At 38.3% G+C, this 18,570-nt stretch overlaps 1 protein-coding gene across 18 annotated transcripts in view; it reads left to right on the top strand.

Moving 5' to 3' along the window:
* tweek (transmembrane protein KIAA1109 homolog tweek) overlaps positions 1-18,570 on the top strand; it is a 101,821-nt gene that overhangs the window by 55,832 nt on the left and 27,419 nt on the right. For 8 of the 18 annotated variants that reach the window (XM_045756076.2, XM_069307622.1, XM_045756074.2 and 5 more), the window contains exons 48-65: positions 668-803; positions 1,336-1,461; positions 2,503-2,686; positions 2,827-2,997; positions 4,348-4,500; positions 5,355-5,460; positions 5,874-6,001; positions 6,212-6,337; positions 7,175-7,333; positions 8,949-9,048; positions 9,946-10,130; positions 10,324-10,470; positions 10,685-10,946; positions 11,866-12,065; positions 13,041-13,414; positions 13,968-14,087; positions 16,257-16,418; positions 17,145-17,344. In XM_045756076.2, the coding sequence (XP_045612032.2) occupies positions 668-803; positions 1,336-1,461; positions 2,503-2,686; positions 2,827-2,997; positions 4,348-4,500; positions 5,355-5,460; positions 5,874-6,001; positions 6,212-6,337; positions 7,175-7,333; positions 8,949-9,048; positions 9,946-10,130; positions 10,324-10,470; positions 10,685-10,946; positions 11,866-12,065; positions 13,041-13,414; positions 13,968-14,087; positions 16,257-16,418; positions 17,145-17,344 (3,039 nt within the window). The remainder of the gene's footprint in view (positions 1-667; positions 804-1,335; positions 1,462-2,502; positions 2,687-2,826; positions 2,998-4,347; positions 4,501-5,354; positions 5,461-5,873; positions 6,002-6,211; positions 6,338-7,174; positions 7,334-8,948; positions 9,049-9,945; positions 10,131-10,323; positions 10,471-10,684; positions 10,947-11,865; positions 12,066-13,040; positions 13,415-13,967; positions 14,088-16,256; positions 16,419-17,144; positions 17,345-18,570) is intronic. The other 10 variants (XM_045756077.2, XM_045756073.2, XM_045756072.2 and 7 more) reach the window with 7 other exon arrangements.

The raw sequence follows: 18,570 nt of genomic DNA, 5'->3' as shown, positions 1-18,570 counted from the left end.
CATTTACATTTGTACTGTACAGTACTTTATAAAAAGTTAATTTATTTAAATACAAAATGTACTGTTAGTAGGTAACATGCATGTCTGCTCAAAGAAAAGAAAAAGTATTGTAAAGTTTGTAATAATAAAAGTCTGGCACACTAGTAGTGTACAGTACACTACAGTATTTGTATTTATAAGGTTATATGTAACAAACTCATTAGAAATTATTGGGATTCTTCACATGCCATAGACTGGGTTGCAAAAATTAAAACAAATCTCAAAATTGGTCATGAGTATATGGATGGTCACTTCATCGACTCATATAGGTGAGAATTCAATATTGCTTTTCCCTCTTGCTAAACTAATATTTCAAAATATCAACTGTGACTTAAATAATCCTTCACTCCCTTCCCTCATCCCTCACACTTTTGTCTTTCTTTAGAAGTAGAGAACAAGTCACAATAATATAGCTGAAAAAAATTGACCCAACCGACATACATGGAAAGAAAGTACATAGTGATGACGTTTTGGCCCCTATCGAGTTCTGCCACTGTATTGGTTAGATCTAATGTCGCATTTACAGGCAAAATGTTATCCCCAAAAAACTCTCCCCTCAACTCGGTGAAGGACGTCATTGTCAGTACTTTGTGTCGTGTTTAACCAGTGACTCTTGTTTTGTAACTAGGTTTAATCTCGGGAGAGAGGACACCATTTGTTGTCTTTGGTCTGGCCAAGATTCAGCGAACAAAGCTACTTGCAACACTGAGTGGACTCAAGCTGGAGGCTGAAATGAATGCTGTTCACTCCTCATTGACTTTCAGGTTGGTGAACAAGTCTTGCATTTAGTTGTGATGTGTTATAATTTTATCTTTAATAAAAACATTTTTGTAGGGTGATAATACATGTAGTCTTTAAAATAAAAATGTTTGTTTGTAAAACAGTGGCAATCCTGTAAATGGTAAAACTGATGATGAGATTCAGCATGCAGTACCCATTCACATATTTGGAAATACTGTATATGAATCCTGCTACAGTATTTGTAATACTCGGCACCCAACGGGGTTGAGAGCAGTTCAAAATATATGAAGGGTGTGATGTCATGGTTTCCACTTACCACTTGCATGGAATGTACAATCACAATGTTATGAAAACTATCAAAAGTGTAAAAGTATGTACTAGTACCTCTATCTGGGTATAACCAAACCTGTTGGCACCAGACCATTGAACAGTCAGGGTCTGCTGCATTTGTTTTATGGCTTGGTTATTTTATATTATTTTAAGTTTAATATAACTTTTGACATGTATACAGTAAATAACTTAAGTGGAAAATCTATTTAATTGTTCTTTCTATAGAGAGAAAGTTCGTGGAGCCAGAACACCTGTGAGGGCCACTCAACGAACAACTTCAGAACTCTCGCATACGGGGCACATTGGCAGCACAATGATTGTTCTCCTTGAAGGCATTGCTCCCAACCAGCAGTGAGTTGTCCACTCTTCTCTAAAGAGATTTGTTAGTTTGACTTGAAAATGTTCCAAGTTTCTTAATGTATTTGCACCATTATGTGTATCTCGGCAGCAAATATCTGAGATGCTATGCTAAATGTAAACAGTTAGACAGTACAGTACCTGCAGTACTTGTACAATGTTTTGCACTATAACAACAGTTGCTGAAGTATCTCCAAGGGGTGAGTGTTTGGGTGACAGTGTGAGGGCTCAGATAGTTATGTATGAGAACCCTGTGATGAGAGTGCTCGTGGACATGCCAGTAGGTATTGAGAGGGAAATGCAAGTGTGAAATGGTAGTGATTAAATTTAGGTGGAATCGGTTAATGAGTGTTGAACATTATTTAGATAATAAATTGCAGGAAGCATTCTACACTTTGTTGTATGAAGTTGTGGAATACTTTTGCAGATGCTTTGCTGGAATGTGATAGTGCCAATTCCATGTGATACTGGTTAGTATGGAAAATGGGACAAGTTTTTTTCTCCTCCTCCTCCTCCTCTACCGTTACCTCTCTACTCCATGAAACTTGGAAACTAATTGATGATGATGAAGAATAAAGTTCATAGTAACATGTTTTTTAAATAAAAGAGCACTAAATCCACACATTAGAAACATGAGAAATGATAGCATTTTGGCCTGGCTTGGACAATGATAATGATGAATTTTGGCTCGGTAATGAACCAGGATGGTAAAAATATCATAACTTTTTATGTTTTTGTGGTGTAGATTTAGTAATGATGATGATCTTTCTTGACAGCTGTGGCAACCTTTTCCCCAGCTTCAGTAACTTATTTAAAAACAAATATATACCCTCCACCATGCAACTTCAGGGGGGTATAATCAAATTAAATGTGATACACAAATACTGTGTTAGTTGCCTTTCACTCTGCTATGCATAAAAGAAAGATAATGTAACAAATCTTAACATAAATTATTGTTGTGATCTCCAAGGCATGTATGCAGGAAAAGGTGTGAACCTGATGGATTGACAGTGCATTTAAGTATTTTTCCCACAGGACTGTAGTGCGAGTAACAATCGGAAAGAGCCAAGGGCTTTACTCCAGTCTATCTCGCAAGACCAAAGATAAGAATTCGGCACTTATCACAATTGGAGATGTTCACATAGATATTCCTCAACATCCAGTCATCCTTCATGACATGATGACCCGAGGAAGCAAGCAGCTCTCCTCAACACTCATGGTCAGTGGCCTTAGTTTTCATCATATACAGTATAAAGATCCTCACTTTGCCTTTTATTGCAAATATATTGAAGAAATAATAATCTTTATAATAACATGTTTGGTTTCCCGTACTCCATTATATTTTCATTTCGATGACAGGAATTACGTGTGGCACGTCCAAGTGCTCGTCTAAGCCGAGGAGCCACTATTGATGAACCAGACGTGACGGCGTCGCCACGCCCCCCTCAAGAGCCTCCTGGACCTCAGGAACCAATTCCACCAGATGCTCTACTCAACCCACTAGTGATTCAGTTCTCCATATTATTGCAGGTACCCAGTAAAAATTGTTTTGATAGATATAAGAAAACCACTAAAAGTGGTTGTGGACAAAAGTGAAGGTATGGTGGAGAAGAGAGAAAGAATTGTTTGTGAAATTAGCAAGAATGTACAAGTGGTGAAAGTTGCAGTTCAGTATAAATAACTGGGATGTTCCATTCACCTGGGCTCTAGGAGACTCGAGCTGTGGACCCCACGGTTCCTATGGTCTGTGTCCAGATTATTTAACGGAGATGTGTGTGGTTGGCAAAATATTTATTTCTGAAAGAAAAGTTGATATTAGTGATTCAAGTGAGAAAAGTGGTTGTTGTAATGAACCAACCACTTGTTCTATTAAAAAGAAGAGGCCAGGAAGAGCTGCAGCCAGAGAAGTGTATGGAGTGGATTTGTGCGTGATTGTAAGATTCTGACATGACAGTGTAAAGTCAAGAGTGTGGGCAGTGGAATGGACACTTGCGAGAGGCATGTGTTGTTAGGAGGAAACATGGAGTAAGGCTTGTAAATATGGTGGAGAAATAAGGAGTGCAAAGCATTAAAGCAGGAAAGTACACCGAAATGATTTGGTAATGTTAAACTACATGATGATGAAGAGAGTCGATTCATGTGAACTAAGAGGAGTAGGAGGGAAGAAGGGCATGGATGATGAGCTAGTGTGATAAAGCATGAATTAAATGTGCTAAAGAGAAAGGCAAGTTTGGCATCAGTTTGTGAAGGTGAGGTATATATGCAGCCAATGAGTCACAATAAAATGACTGAAGACAAGAAGACCAAACCACACATCAGAAAATGAAGAAACGACGACGTTTCGGTCCGTCCTGGACTCTACTTGATAATGGTACAGGAGTAAATATTTAATTTGTATATAAAAATTAGTGATGAACATTATTCAGCTAGTGTTAGGAAGCAGTAATTCCATCAAGTATTCTCTTGTACTGTATTTCATCTTGTTAGTTAATTTGTTAAATGTTCTGCCTGTGTTTTCTTGAGTTTCAAACAGTTGCATATAAATGTACTCTTATAGCTTTGATCAACTAACTTGGGAAAAACTAATTTATGAGAATACATTAAAATGAAATGGTTATTAAAGATGGTAAATGAATGACTTCCATCCACTCGTAATAATATTTCTTACATTCATGACATCACGGGAAACTAGTGCCACCCCACACCAGCAACACTTCATCTCTAATGTTCCAACTCTTGCTTTAATGAATACTCACCAACAGCTGATGAAGTGCTTCCTTGACTTGCCCAAATATGTCGGTATATGTGTGTGTGTGAATATATATGCCAATAATCATATAATATTACTATTAATCACTTGGTCAAACCATATATACACAGAGTCTGAGCATCCAAGCTGCTCTCCTGCCATCACTGCAAGCCCAGTACCGGATGGAGCAAGTGTCCAGTTTGGGAATCACTGGAGCCAAGGCCAAGTTCACTGTTCATCTGCCGACGCACCATCTCTCCTTCTCCACAAGACTGCAGGACCTGGTGATTTGTGCTCTTGCTGCCATACTTTACTCTCTGCTCCTCCCATCCCATCATCATTTGCTTTGCATACTCTAGATATGTTAGAAATCATTAAATTGATATACTGTATTATCATATATAATGAGTGATAGTGCAGTTCGTCTGTGGAGGCAGTGCAACCCATTTATAGATGACATACTTGAACTTAGTGATGTGAAGTTCTACTGTGGGAAAAGTAAACTTTTCTGTGCCTGTATCTAACACTGTCAGCACTTGCTGCTCTGTTACACCCAACGTTGTCGGCACTTGCTGTTCTGTTGGCCTCGTAAGTGTGGTGGTCATATATTGAGGGGGACCAGGAGTTGAAGTTCATTTGACTCCAAATTATTTTAGGCTTCCCATGACTGCTAGGAGAAAATATTGAACTATTGGAGCCATGTTGGCAATTTTGGGAATCAAATACTAATGATAAAGATGTAGATTTTTATTTGATATTGACTGCATTGTATTAAACAATCAAAACATGATGATCACCTCTTTACAGTAAATGATTACTACATTGCTCTTGCTGCATTTTGACAGTTAATCCAGCTCATCTGGTATCATTATAGGACTTGTTACGTACCCATTCCCTGTTATTCCTGAACTAACCGCACTGTCACGATATTTATATAATAAAATAGGTGTTCCTTGCTTTGCACTAAAGCTTTTTCACATTAAATATGATTAGTTTGGCTAAATTTGTATCCTCCAAATGTTATTGCTTACTAGTGTATCTAGTTTCAGTTCTTAGTTTCTGCAAATTAAATAACTTAGAACTCATTAAATATAATTATATTCTTTTTACTTAGCTCATTTTAATGCTCTTCCTCCAGCCGAGTGAGACCCACCTGCCGTCGTCAGCCAGCATACAATTGCCTCAGGTGCACGTGGAGGCCGAGTTAATTCAAGATGACCCTGCTCGAACTGACCAGCATGCAGGTGTAGTTTCTGTGCATTTGGTTTTCTGGGCTATATCTGACTGCTCTCTTTTGTAAGATATCACTGAGTTTTGACATTACATCGTGCACTCGTGCAAGGGTGGAAAACAGCAGGGCTCTGTTGGGGATTTTCAAGCATCCGTGCAAGGTCATACTGTGCCGAGTCACTCGAGAAATTGATTAAATTAGAGGTAAATGAATTTAATGTTGTATGGGTATTACTTAGATAAGTATTATTATGCAAGATTAACATTCTCATTTTGCAATTGTTTTAATTACCCAAGTTATTAGCAATAGAGCAGATAGGCAGTGTTTAAGGTGATGGGCTTGCATCTCTTTGAAGAGTTGGAGACTTAACACTTCTAGGAGGGCGATCTCTTAAGGTATAAAATCAAACTGTAAATTTGGTTGCAGCAGCTGATGGTATGGTACTGCGTGAGGGCAACTACCTGAGTGCTGTGGCCGAGATTGGTGCACTGGAGCATAGCCTAACTACTGACCTCCTCAACCACCTCGTCTTTGTCCAGAAAGTCTTTATGAAAGTTTGTATCAATTCGTTTACGTCTAGTTAACGTGTGGTTTTCGTGAACGTGGATCTAACTTGAATGTATTGATGCTGTATACAATAGGCTGTTGTTGAGGAACAATGTTCTTGTGTTTTATGTTCAGCACTGATTTTTTTTGTCCCTATAAATAATATTTTAGAGAATATTACTACATAGATTATTTAATAATTGTTCATGTGTAAACAGGAAGTAAATGAAGTAGTACAGAAAATGGCCGGGGGAGACAAGCCAGTGCCACTGTGGACCGAGGAGGGACCCAGTCATGTCTCTCAACCTAAGCACCTTCTCTTTACTCTTCAGCTTCGACTTAAGGTTTATAAGTCAAATTTTGTTGTTGTTATTTGAATTTTAATGAATGCAAAAAAAAAAAGGTACAGAGCAAGAAACTGTGTACTTTATACTTTAGTGAATAATGTGTGATACATGACTACTGTTGCATGCAAATACAGTAGTATACTTATTGCATACTCTTTTTATTCTATTAAAACCAGATCAATAATTGTTTACATTTAACAATTTTACTGCAGTGTATGATGAAATATGTTATTGTACCGCTTAGAAAGTTTTTATCATGGGCAGTTCTGCTTTTATCTTTTGATTTCTGCAAACATGATAGATCTGGTGATCTGAATTGAGTTTGGGTAATTGTGGAACTTGTTCTTCATATTTAAAAGCTCGGTACACCTAGAGTTGGGACTGTTCAGTGAGGATGGCATTTTCAAACTGAGCACCTCAAATACTAGTTCTATACTTTTGTGATGCACAAACTTAAGAATTTATTTGGAAATTAAAAGTTGATATAACAGACAAACCACCCAGTGTGTGTGTCCAGTATACTTCAAATACCATTAGTTTCACTCATACTATTACTCTATACCCAAATGAAATTGGTGAATTCCTTGACTACAGGTAGTTTTTTAGAATTTTCCTATTGAATTTTGACCACTTGGTAGCATTTGTAAATGTATGAGATTGTTTTTATGTGAGTAGATTTTTATACCTGTCTTCTAATTCTTAAAGGTGTAGAGTTCATTTTGAAGACTATATGTGGCAGTCTCTTAGCTGTTGGGGGAAACATCCTGATGAGAATCATTAGATATTTTATTAATATAAAACTATACTACATTTGATACAAGTTTTGGCTTCTAGGGCATCATTATCACGGCAACAACACCAACGCAATCAGCTGTACGGCTAGAAACTGGTGTTGTGGAGCTACAACTCAGTAATCGAGTCGAGAACATCAGCCGGCCAACACGCACTTCAGCTGATCCCACTCAACCCATGAAAATATTTGGCAAAGCACAGGTTAGTTTGTGTTGTCAGGAATGTGCTTAGTGCTATCTTTATACCGATAAGTCATGGTCAAATCTTTGAGTATTAACATGCTGTTAACGCACTGTGTAGTAATTGCATTATAAAGATGATAATGCATAGCAAGAGTAAGACTATTAGTCATTAGCTTAAACTATGTCCATTACTGCATTGTTAATAGTAGCAAAATTTTCCTCTCGTATAGATCTCTGTAATGCATTTTCAATACAACTCGAGGGCACCTCATCTGTATTTTGCAAAGTTTACATCTTTCTTGTAGATTAAAAATTTGTTATATAAAAATCAGGATCTGAGTGAATATGAAAAGTTTCTTCTTGAGCAAGACACACTGATGCTCAGTAAGGCAAGATCGTTCAGTGTCACATTAGACTGGATCATGCGAGTCAGGGCTGGGTGACATTTTGCACTGGCCCATAAAAATAACCCTGTCCTTATTCTGGTGCTACGGAGGCAATAGAGAAAAGCTGTCCTGCCCAGAGTGATTATATAAGTTCTTCAGTTCATATTTTCCTGTGTGTGGAATTTATCTTGAGAGTTCTGCTACAAAGAAAGATGCAGCTCACATAGCACAATATGTTGAACTTGACTGGAAGTAACATCCAGACAGTAGGAAAGATATAAGTGACCTCCCACTGATTTCAGTTCAGACGCATCACATTCAACTCGGATACCTCTCTGTCAAGGAACCGAGCACATAAAATGGGAAACTTGCAGTTCTATGCAGAGGCAGAGAGACCTGCCATCCATGGCCCAACCCTGCCAGATAGCTCTCAAATGCTCTCCCACCACTCCATCACTGGGACTTGAAATGAAAGCACTGACAAGTCAAGAGGGTGGCCCCAATAAATTCTCTCAATAACCAGGTCTCCAAGAACTCCAACTCCCAGTTCACTGAGAGTATCTGTTTCTCAGCAGAATGCCAATATTTCCTGTGAGTGTACTGGATTCCTGGGAATGTACCCCAGATATCTGGGAGTTTCCTGGCTTCCTGTGAGAGAGAGCTCTTTAGATTCCTGGGGGCTTCACTGTATAAACTGGAGGGGTCCTCTGGATGTCTAAATCGGATGTCTAACCGATCTGTGGGTTAGTTCCACAGATCCTCAAGATCATCCCTGCAGGGATGATTGAAAAGATCCCAGGTGTCAGTCATTCTGCCTAACTGGGCATAATCCCTGTCAACTTAAAGTAGATCCTTATCTCGAGGAAAATCAAGTGACGTTGTTCAGAAAGGTGCCTTCAATATTGATTCGGAGCCTTTTTCTTTCTTTTATACTTGCGTTCTATCTGTAGCCATTGTCCATATTTCTTTACCAGAGAAATTGGGTGGAGCAGGTGTTCAAAAGTTTAAAAAGTGCATGCAGTAAATCACTTCATCTTTAAAACTTATTGAAACGGTGACTCAAGATTTAAACTATTTTCATAACTCGGGCATAAAGCAAGGATAGGGAAAATAAAGTCTCACAACTTTGCCTTTTCCAGCTAAATGTATTTAAACATGAAATCTTGCTTTTCTAGATACTGTGGAATTGAATCATTGTACTGTATATTGTTTTACTTTGACAGTGACAGGTAAACTTATCTTCCCTAGGTGGACATCAATGTAGCTCTTGGACAGCTCATCAGAAATGATATGTTTGAAGAAGCAGAGCCAGAGTTTCAACAGTTGGCATTTTTCCGGACGAGAATATGTACGTATTGTGTCCAAGCAGAGTAGTGCATGTGCTGCTTGTGTGTGTGAGAGATTGCAGTGTATTTACCAACTGTTGTGTATGATTGTAGTGTGTGTACCAACTACTGTCTGATTGCAGTATATATACCAAATACTGTGTATGGTTTTGGTATATGCACCAACTACTGTGTATGTAACCTTGGCCTCCAACACCTGCATGGCCAACAGATGAAACTGTTTTCATGCCACAGTCAGAGGAGTGGCTAAGAAAGCAGACAATGTGTGGCCCAAACACGGAAAGTCAGACACCTGGAAGCAGGAAATGAACATACCCTCCCCTCTCCCCTGGAGTCACTCTCAGGTTGACCAGACTAAAAATTTCAAGTCCTCATTATGGAAAAGAGAAAGGTGTTCGGATCCCATCATAGGCAATACTTGAAACTACTAGGGCCAATACTTAAGTGTGAGAGCCTACAAGTTGAGAAGCAGTATCATAAGTTGCCCAACACCACTGTGGCCTGAACATGGCCACAGTGTTCTACAGTTGAGAATTATCCTTTTTAGTTGTGCAGTATTCATTTTCTTCTTTTTGTGAACAGCATCTGCTCTCCACTCCAGATTACAGCATTAGCCTTCTTACTTTTCACATTGTTGCTCTCCATGTTCTTCATCTACGTAGCCTTGGTGGACATTTCATATGCAGTTTTTCTTGTCTGCCCATTTTCCTTTTATCACCTTTTGTTTGCATAGTTTTTGTAGAATTTAAAATTTTTGCATAATTAGGAAGTTAATGAAATGTAATAGCATAGTACTTATGCACACATACACAATCTATTCCAATACAAGTACAGTACTGAGTTTTGGTACACTAGAGGTCTGCCACTTAAGTACATGAAAGATGCATCTTATTTTCTAGGTTTGCGCAATGCTTTATACAATGAGATGCTTAGTGTTGGTGACGATGGGGAGGTGGTGCTCATCACATTGACACGGCCACTGGTGTGTGTCCAGCCCCTCGCAGTCGACCGAGCTGTTCTTGTCTGGCTCAATTATAAGAATGCTTACGAGTACTGGAGTGAACAGCGTGCCTCTCTCAATAAGGTTTGTATTGAAAAGGTTCCAGGTAATTTGTTTTGCACTTGAAACTGGTTACATTGTGTACCTTATCCTGCAGTACAACATTATTATTTATAATGTATTAAGTGTTGATAATTTGTAACAAAGGTTACAGAAAGTTAACATGTGATAAATTAAAGTACTGTACTTTACCTATATTTTGCTTTTCTTCTTTTAGGAGGTGTTAACAGCCACCCAGCAAGTATTTGAAAAAGTTCCTCAGTTTTCATCTTTGTCTTCTGCAGCACATATCACAAACAATGTCTATCTTCAGTTGACTGTAGATGACATAGGCATCTGTCTTCCCCTGAATCCTTGCCGAACAGTAAGCGAAACTTAAATTTTCTAAAAAAGCATTTGCTAAATCAAACAAATTACTAAGTTAATGTCCTGAATGTTCTTTTTTTTTGATTTGCTAGATATAAAAAAAAAATTGTTTAATTATTCTTTATTTCAATGTTATATAATTTCTATAGTTTAATTTAAATTTATTTGCAATCATTGTCTGTGATGAAACCATTTTCTTTGCCTAATGATAGGTGAGCCATCAAGTGGACTCGACAGAGACCCGGGATGCACTTGTGGTGACATTAGAGAGCACCATCATCTCCGCGTGTAACTCTGGCTCTCTGGTGTGTAAAGCTCGGTTCAAGGGCTTCTGCATGCGCTTTGCTCCGGAGTTTGAGACAAGCTTGGATGACTGGAAGCCTGACTTCAAGGATACAACAATCAATCTGTGTACAGTTTCTGAGGGAACTTATGAGGTTTGCAGTCGGACAGTCGCAGGACACTCTGAAAAAGGTACAACTTTATTTTCACATTCATGATCCAGAACTTTACCAGGAATATGCTGTTACAAAGATATGAATGTATGCATGCTTTATCATCACCCTATTTCTCCTTTCATGGGGTGGGAAGGCATCAACTCGTAGTGAATAGGTGAATAATTCAAACTACAGCATACTTTATACTGTATATAGTATCACGAATAATCATACACCATCATACTCCAGCAGTTGTCAACAGTAGCATCCCACCATTTCATAAGTCCGGGCATACAGTTCTTGCAAATCATCTTGTACTGTACAACGATTCTTCGCGGCAGGGGATCATATTCCAGGGACCTGCCCGAAACGCTACGCGTACTAGTGGCTGTACAAGAATGTAACAACTCTTGTATATATCTCAAAAAAAAAATATATATATTCGCTCCCTCCTTACAAATTGCTGTTCACACTCGCTCACCACTTCCAAATACACACGTACCATATCCACCCAATCTCCTTTCTAGTCTTCCTCTTCTTCCCTCCTCAAATTCACTGAAATACACTATTCACCAGATGTAGGTTGAAGTGTTTGGTGTTGGTGGTAGATCCCAATTTCTTGGGGGGGGGAGCCCAATAATTGTTCCCTGTAGTTATCTCTCCAAGATTGCTTTAATCTACTAGTCACATTAGTTGCACAAGTTTATATGACCGACTGGGGACCAGAGCCAAATCCTGGCCTCTTCACATGAGATACAGGGTGCAAATGATATTCTACTGGAATATCATCCAGAAATTAGACATTTACGTTGATTTTGTCCTCTGGAATACTTTTAGCTAGATTAGTCCCTTTGGATTGAATAAATGAATTCATAAACAGCATCAGTGGTGAAAGCATATGTTAACTTACTTTAGATGTAATTACTAATATTTTAATGTAATTACCATCCCTACAGCAGAGAATGCCAAGTGGCTACTTAACGTTCAGTGGCAGATGGAAGGTGTTGACCTTCATCTTGATGTAAACATTGGTAAGCATCTGAGTGCACTGGCTCGCACACTCACCATGCTTACAGGGGCTCCTGACACCGCTGGACCTCAAGCCAATTATGATTCAGATGATGATGTTGACCACGCTGATCACGCATCAGCCCAGGTATGATAACCATCACAATAGTTCTGTTCCAAGATCAATATTGTACATAGCAAATGCTGAATTATTTTATATCTGATACTATTTCCATTTATGTATAGTATATCATGTACACAATTTTTAGAGTACTTTTCACATTTCATAGCACTTAATTGTCTCCAAGATTTTCTTTCTACTTTGTATATTTGATTTGATATATTTATTAAATTCATCTGTTTAATATAGTTAATGTTATCTATTAAGTACTAAAATTCATGCTATAATAATATACAAATATTTTATTTTCTATCTTATCTACCACACGCAAACATTCTGACTCTTTTACACATGTTTCCCAATGTTACTTTTCTGATGCTCATGATGTACTTTCCAGTATGTCACTCTGTGCACTCCCTCAAAGGGAGTGCACAGAGTCCCTCCCTCCCTCACTCCAAACTTTTTTGTATTTAGAATTATAAATTTAGAAGACTAAAAATAGTCCTGGTGGCAATTCTCCAAGCAGCACCAAGCAGTGTCTAGCCAACAAAAATTTGAAACGAGTGATACCTTACTTTTCGGTTATCTATTCACAATTTCGAGGATCAACATCCCTGCAGCCCGGTCTCTGACCAGGCATTGTGGTTGGTAGTTTGGTCAACCAGGCAACTGCTGATGTTATGTCATGAGAATGAAGGAAACTACAAAAAGTCTATTTGCATTTATGAGGCAGCTCCTATTTATATCTACCCATACTCATTAATGTACTGTACTATGAACGCTTAACTTTTGCTAAAGCAGTGTGGTAAGCCTGCATCTATTATGTTGCCTGATAATTTATTCCATAATTTTACAACCCTATTTCTGCACCAGTATTTATCCTGGTCTTTCTTGAATCTAAACTTAAGCAATTTATATTCATTGCTTTGTGTTTTATTTCTGATGATATATTTAGAACCTTAGTATGAGCAATGTTTTTTGCCAATGTATTTTTTCTTACAGCAGGAGTCATCTTCTCTGAGGAGACAGTTTACTTTTAATGAGAGTCTTCCAGCCTTCATATTTGATCCCAATCTGGATGCTAGACAGAGAGCCAAGCTTCTGGAAATTGAGATGAATGAGCAAGCAAAGACTGTAAATGACCTCAAGATGCTCGGAGCATCTGCATCTACCATAGAGCAAGAAATGCGACGATTGCAGGAACTGGAAGCGGTCGTATTCCACGATTTCCGTCGGGATGTAATAAAGAAACTCCGTCGCCAGAGTGTAAAGGCAACATCTATGAAGGACCGGTTGGGCCTGGGTCCCAAGCCTCATCTGAGGTCCAAAAGCTTCAGAGTTCCCTCACCCACTATTGAAGTGAAGGAACCCCCAATGTAAGTTGTATTTAGGCACATTAAAGTCCTTACTTGTCGGTGACTATGGGGGAGTGAGACCAAGTGCTTTATGCCTTGCTATCTAGTCATTTAAACCTGGTGCACTCAATACAAATGTAATAAGCAGGTTTCTCTAGGCTGTGTACGCAAGTGTAGGAGATGGGTTTCTCTAGGCTGTGTATACAAGTGTAGGAGACAATGGTATGTACACAAGTGTAGGTTTGTCAAAGGTTGTTGCAAATATAGACCTAAATCAAGAATATGTTTTCTGAAGATGTAAACAAGTTAATATCTTTTCCATATAGTTGTCCTTTCCAATGTATGAAACTGTCTCTCAGTATAAGGATCACTTAAATACTAAGATAAACCTTCTTATTTTTATGTTGTCCACCCTGCTAAATAAATATGGAATTATAAAAAAAATTAGTGTTTAGCATTTTATATTTAATTTTGGCTTATATGCTAAAGTTTTAAATTAAGTGAACTCTTATTCTCAAAGGGAGAGATCTCCTCCACATTTGGTAATAGATAATTAATTTTGCTTTCACTTGAGGAGGTGTGGAAGTCGGGGAAGTATTGACCAAGCCTCCATCAGTGTGGACAGCTCGCCGTGCCATACTACCAATGATGCCATTGGCCAGAAGGTTAAGTTCATGGATGGATCATCTCATGGGTGAGCAGTTTGGTGCCATTTACTATATGATGATCACCATTCACAAGTGTTGCATTCTAGTTGTTGGAAATTATTGTACTCTGTAGTCTGTCCTGGAATATATTTTTTCCTTTGTGATAATTAGTAGTAACTTGAAAGGATGTTTATAATTATGTTTAAATGTATAGTACTGAAATGGAAAAAAAAAGAATTAACACTCACCTTTCTGCCCCAGCTTTTCTTGCCCAGTTGTGCCCATCCCTTGGTGCCAATCGAAAAATGTTTTAAGCCTTTTGAATTTGAGAGTTAATGCATGCACCTTATGGTACTGGCTTTTGCAGTCTTCAACTGGGCCAATGTTGTTGGAGGCAAGTCTCCTCTCTCTTATTTTGTACAATATTTTTTGAAGCTTTAGTGATGTGCACTTGTACTAAATCCAGACCTTTCCCTGTTGCTTTCCCTACAGGGGCATGGGTCAGCTCTGTTTGTTCAGTATCTGCTGGTGCTACTTTCCTACCTTCACTTCTAGCAGGGGCTCCTAAATGTATTCAGCTTGGGACCTTTGTGGCTCCTGAGGTATTGGTGCAGGATCCGAGAATGAGGATTCTTGCAGCAGTGGTGGTGGTTTTGAGGTCCAGTCTGTCCTTACTTGTTCATCCCTTTTGTTTGTTAGACCATTTTAGATTTGTTAGACCAGATCAGTGGTGGACACTTCTCTTCCTTATTTCTTCTTAGATTCTGGAATAGATTTGTGCTGTCCCTTGCCTTTCTCTTGGGGTTGGCAGGTTCAGGCATTTGGGGATGTAGGAAGTTAGGAAATCGGTGTCCTTTACCCTGCTAGAGCATTGGTGCTAAAACCATTTTATACATATTGACATCAATTTTTTACAAGATGACAATGAATGCAGCGTTTATAAATATTTCAAATTAGTTTCTACAGTAAAGTTCATTAACTCCCTTGTACCGAGCAACTGAATAAACCCATAAATGTCATAGGAAGGGGAACAGACATTCTAGGTATTCCAGAATATGCATTAACTTCTGGCATAGTTTATCAGTTGTATACCCTCCAGATTCTTGTTCTAGTGCCTGGTGTTCTATCATCCTTTGCCGTGGTGCCATTGTGAACTTCATCAGCATCACCAATATGAAGCGACTCGACATTTTCTACCTCTCTGCTCTCAACATAATCATATGCTTTCTTGAGTATCGGTGTCAAATTACATTACTCACAGTCTTGATCTTCAAGCAGTGCACTAATTTTTCATGTAATGCTTTCCTTGGAATGCTGTTCACAAAAAAAGGCTTTCCCTTACACTTGTACCTTTTACCCTCTTAAATGTTGTCCAGTATATTTTAAGTTTTTCCACTCCATTATGGCCTTACCCTATCCTTGTGGTAGTTCTAAGGATCAATGTGTGTGTGTGGCCCGGTCTCTGACCAGGCCTCCTGGTTGGTGATCTGGTCAATGAGACTGTCAGATACAACTCCTCACAGTCTGATTACGGCCCAGTTGATCAGGTATCCTTTGGAGGTATTTATCTAGTTCTCTTTCTTGAATGCCCTGAGACGTTGGTCAGTTAACATGTCTAATATATCATTAAAACCTTGAGAAATCACAAGGAAGGAAACTGTTTCGTTATGGTCGTGTGGGATAATGACACAACTCGCCAAGAGCGAGTGGTTACTGGACGTCCACTTTGGCTGCTATAAGGTTTACCCACACTTAGTGTGTGGAATTCTAAAGTTATCATAATTGTGCTAAATTAACAGTTTAGAAAGCAAAGTATTTACATTTTTTATTCTATTACATTTTAACATCACCGGATAGTTAAGCAAAACTAATAATTGATGCTGACATGTCACCAGGAAGTGAGTGTTTTATATTAAGATACTTGTAAAGGATAAAAATGGGCTGATTTCCATTGCAACAAATACAATCTCCTAGGTTGGCAAGATCTTATTGAGAATTGCTGCAACCAAAATTACCTTCTCTGATTATTGTGCAGATCTTTTCCCAATTTTGTACTTTAGTGAAATCCACCTTGGCAACCTAGATGTTAATGTAGCACACCAATTGCTACATCACTCTTAGCTCCTCAAACCTTAGCACTGCACTTAGTTTTCCTTGTTAAAGTACATGACCCATATTCCTCCCCAGATCATGATGATAATTTTCCCTTGTCCTAGCAGACGGCACCTGTCCTTCACCAGTGGTTCATCAGATTCCTACCCGACGGATGAGATTGACAATGGTGATGTGTTCCTGAACTCACCAGGGCATGCACGTACTCCCACTCCTACTAATGTCTCTGATACAGAGACAGAAACTATTACTATCACCAATTTCAGGTATATCTGGGTACCTCCATAAATCTTTTCATATATATTATGACTTCAGATGTTTTCTGGTAGTAGAAGTTTCCATTATATGCTTGCATGCACATTTAATATTCTCCCTTAATGTCTTTTTGCTTGTGTATTATATAGACTGGTGTCAGATATTATCATTGTGTCAAAACAGTTAAAACCAATTCATTTGGTGTCCACAGTAGGGATACTTTATGGTTTTCATAAGATTTGCTATTTTAACACATTAGGCAACGTCTAAACAATTATTGTCTAGCTGCACAAATTCTTACACAGTTGCCTTGATGCCAGGGAAGACATGCAGGAGCCTTGGTTCCCAAGAATATCCTCGAACTTTTGACATTCGGCCAACTACTGTATATTTTTACATATACTGTATCACGAGAGTTATTGATATTGTATTCAAATTTGGGACAAGTGTATCTTAGAACCTTGATGTATACTTTATAAATTTATCGTAGCTTTAAACTTATAATTATAATGGATGAAGTGATGTGGGCCTCTGATCAATATACTGTATCAGTATGCAACTTACAGAAGTGCTTCATAATTGTTATAATCACTGAATAACTAATGCTTGTAGCACTTGTCATATTGGCCACTTTAAGCTTATTAATACTTCAACCCTTGGTTTAGTTTTTCTCTACAGGTCTGAGATTAACATGTCATACTAATAATAACACTTGGCCAATGATTCTGCTCTTGCAGTAGTGACAACATAAGAACTGCAGTGAACAAAAGTGTTGGTGGTCTGACTGGCTTGGTGACAGTCCTTGACCGTGACACAACTCGCAGTCCTACCGATGGCAGTTACTTCAGAGATGATGGTGCACAGGGAGGCGGCAGTGGCAGCACACCGGGAACAACAACCGGGCCTCTGTCTGGCCACTCTAGCACTCACAGTTCAGGTAACATTTGGGTCGTTGCTGTGAATGCTCTGCCGCGGTTTGAGTGAAACGTGGTGAGCCAGTCTCGTACTCCTTGTTTGGTCACCAAGGTAGTTTGAGGATTTAATAATTATAAGTATTATAGCTATGTGTGTGTGTGTGTGTGTATGGAAGTTTGTTTATTTGTTGCATTTAATGTGTTGGTAAATATTCCAGTTGATTAGGTTTCTACCCACTCTTCTCCATCTGGCTAAGAATGTAGCAAGTTGGACAAACCACACTCATGAGAATACATGTTTTATAGATTGATACTACTGTACTCAAAACTTTTGTTCTGCGAGTAAAATTTTATAATATCAAAGAACAAAATATTAAGTTTAATTCTTTGTATAATGCCTGGCAAGTATTTATAATTTATTACTGTGTTTTAATGAGTTAAAACATAAAACTTTTATCATTGCATACTTCCTAGTGTGATCAGCCAACCCATTCTCCTGTTTGGGTAGTAGTTTTTGTAACCATGTGCACCGTGGTACAAAGATTGACGTACTAAACAATTAGGTAGTAAAACTTTGTACTATTCACTTTATAGAGTCAGGAAAAAATGAAGCTTAAAAAAACACTTAAATATTTCTAAGCCTAGTATAGCGCACATGTACTTTATTAGGCCTCAAATAGTATGTATTAGGCCTAGGAAGATTAGGTTAGTTTAATTTGTCTTTCCATCATAAGTAAAAATAGTTTTCAGGTTTGTACAACTCAATAGTGCCGATTTCTACTTTAATTGCGTTGTGCGTCGGTATATATAGTGTAGTCCTCATCGTTACTATAAGTACTACCAAAACAGGAGGATGAGCTGGATCAGCAGTAGAAACATTTTGATTCTTGCCTCACTTAGTACATTGTTAAATGCTCTAATTTTCATATTTGCTAATCTTAGTGTGATCTGACTTGGTTATCTGGCCCTTTGTGCTCTACCTTGTCGCAATCTGTGTGTAATTTGGTTTTCTCTCTGTTCTTTATTTTATTTAAATTTTTGCATTCTTCCTTCTCTACCATATTCAGCTTTTCCTTCCATTTCATAAGAAGCTGCATTTAACTGGGTTTTCATGCTATAATTTTTTCCCCTTATATCTTGCTTCACATGATCTTGCCCTACTTGATCTCTTTGCTTGTTATGGCTTCCGCCATGTGTTTCTCAGTCTGCACATGATAAGGGTCCAGGATAACCTTCAACATCCTCACTT

Source organism: Procambarus clarkii, chromosome 60 (genome assembly GCF_040958095.1).
Source record: "Procambarus clarkii isolate CNS0578487 chromosome 60, FALCON_Pclarkii_2.0, whole genome shotgun sequence".
Lineage (NCBI taxonomy): Eukaryota > Metazoa > Arthropoda > Malacostraca > Decapoda > Cambaridae > Procambarus > Procambarus clarkii.
The sequence above is the reverse complement of the archived record's forward strand: the minus strand, read 5'-3'. Positions and strand labels throughout refer to the sequence as shown.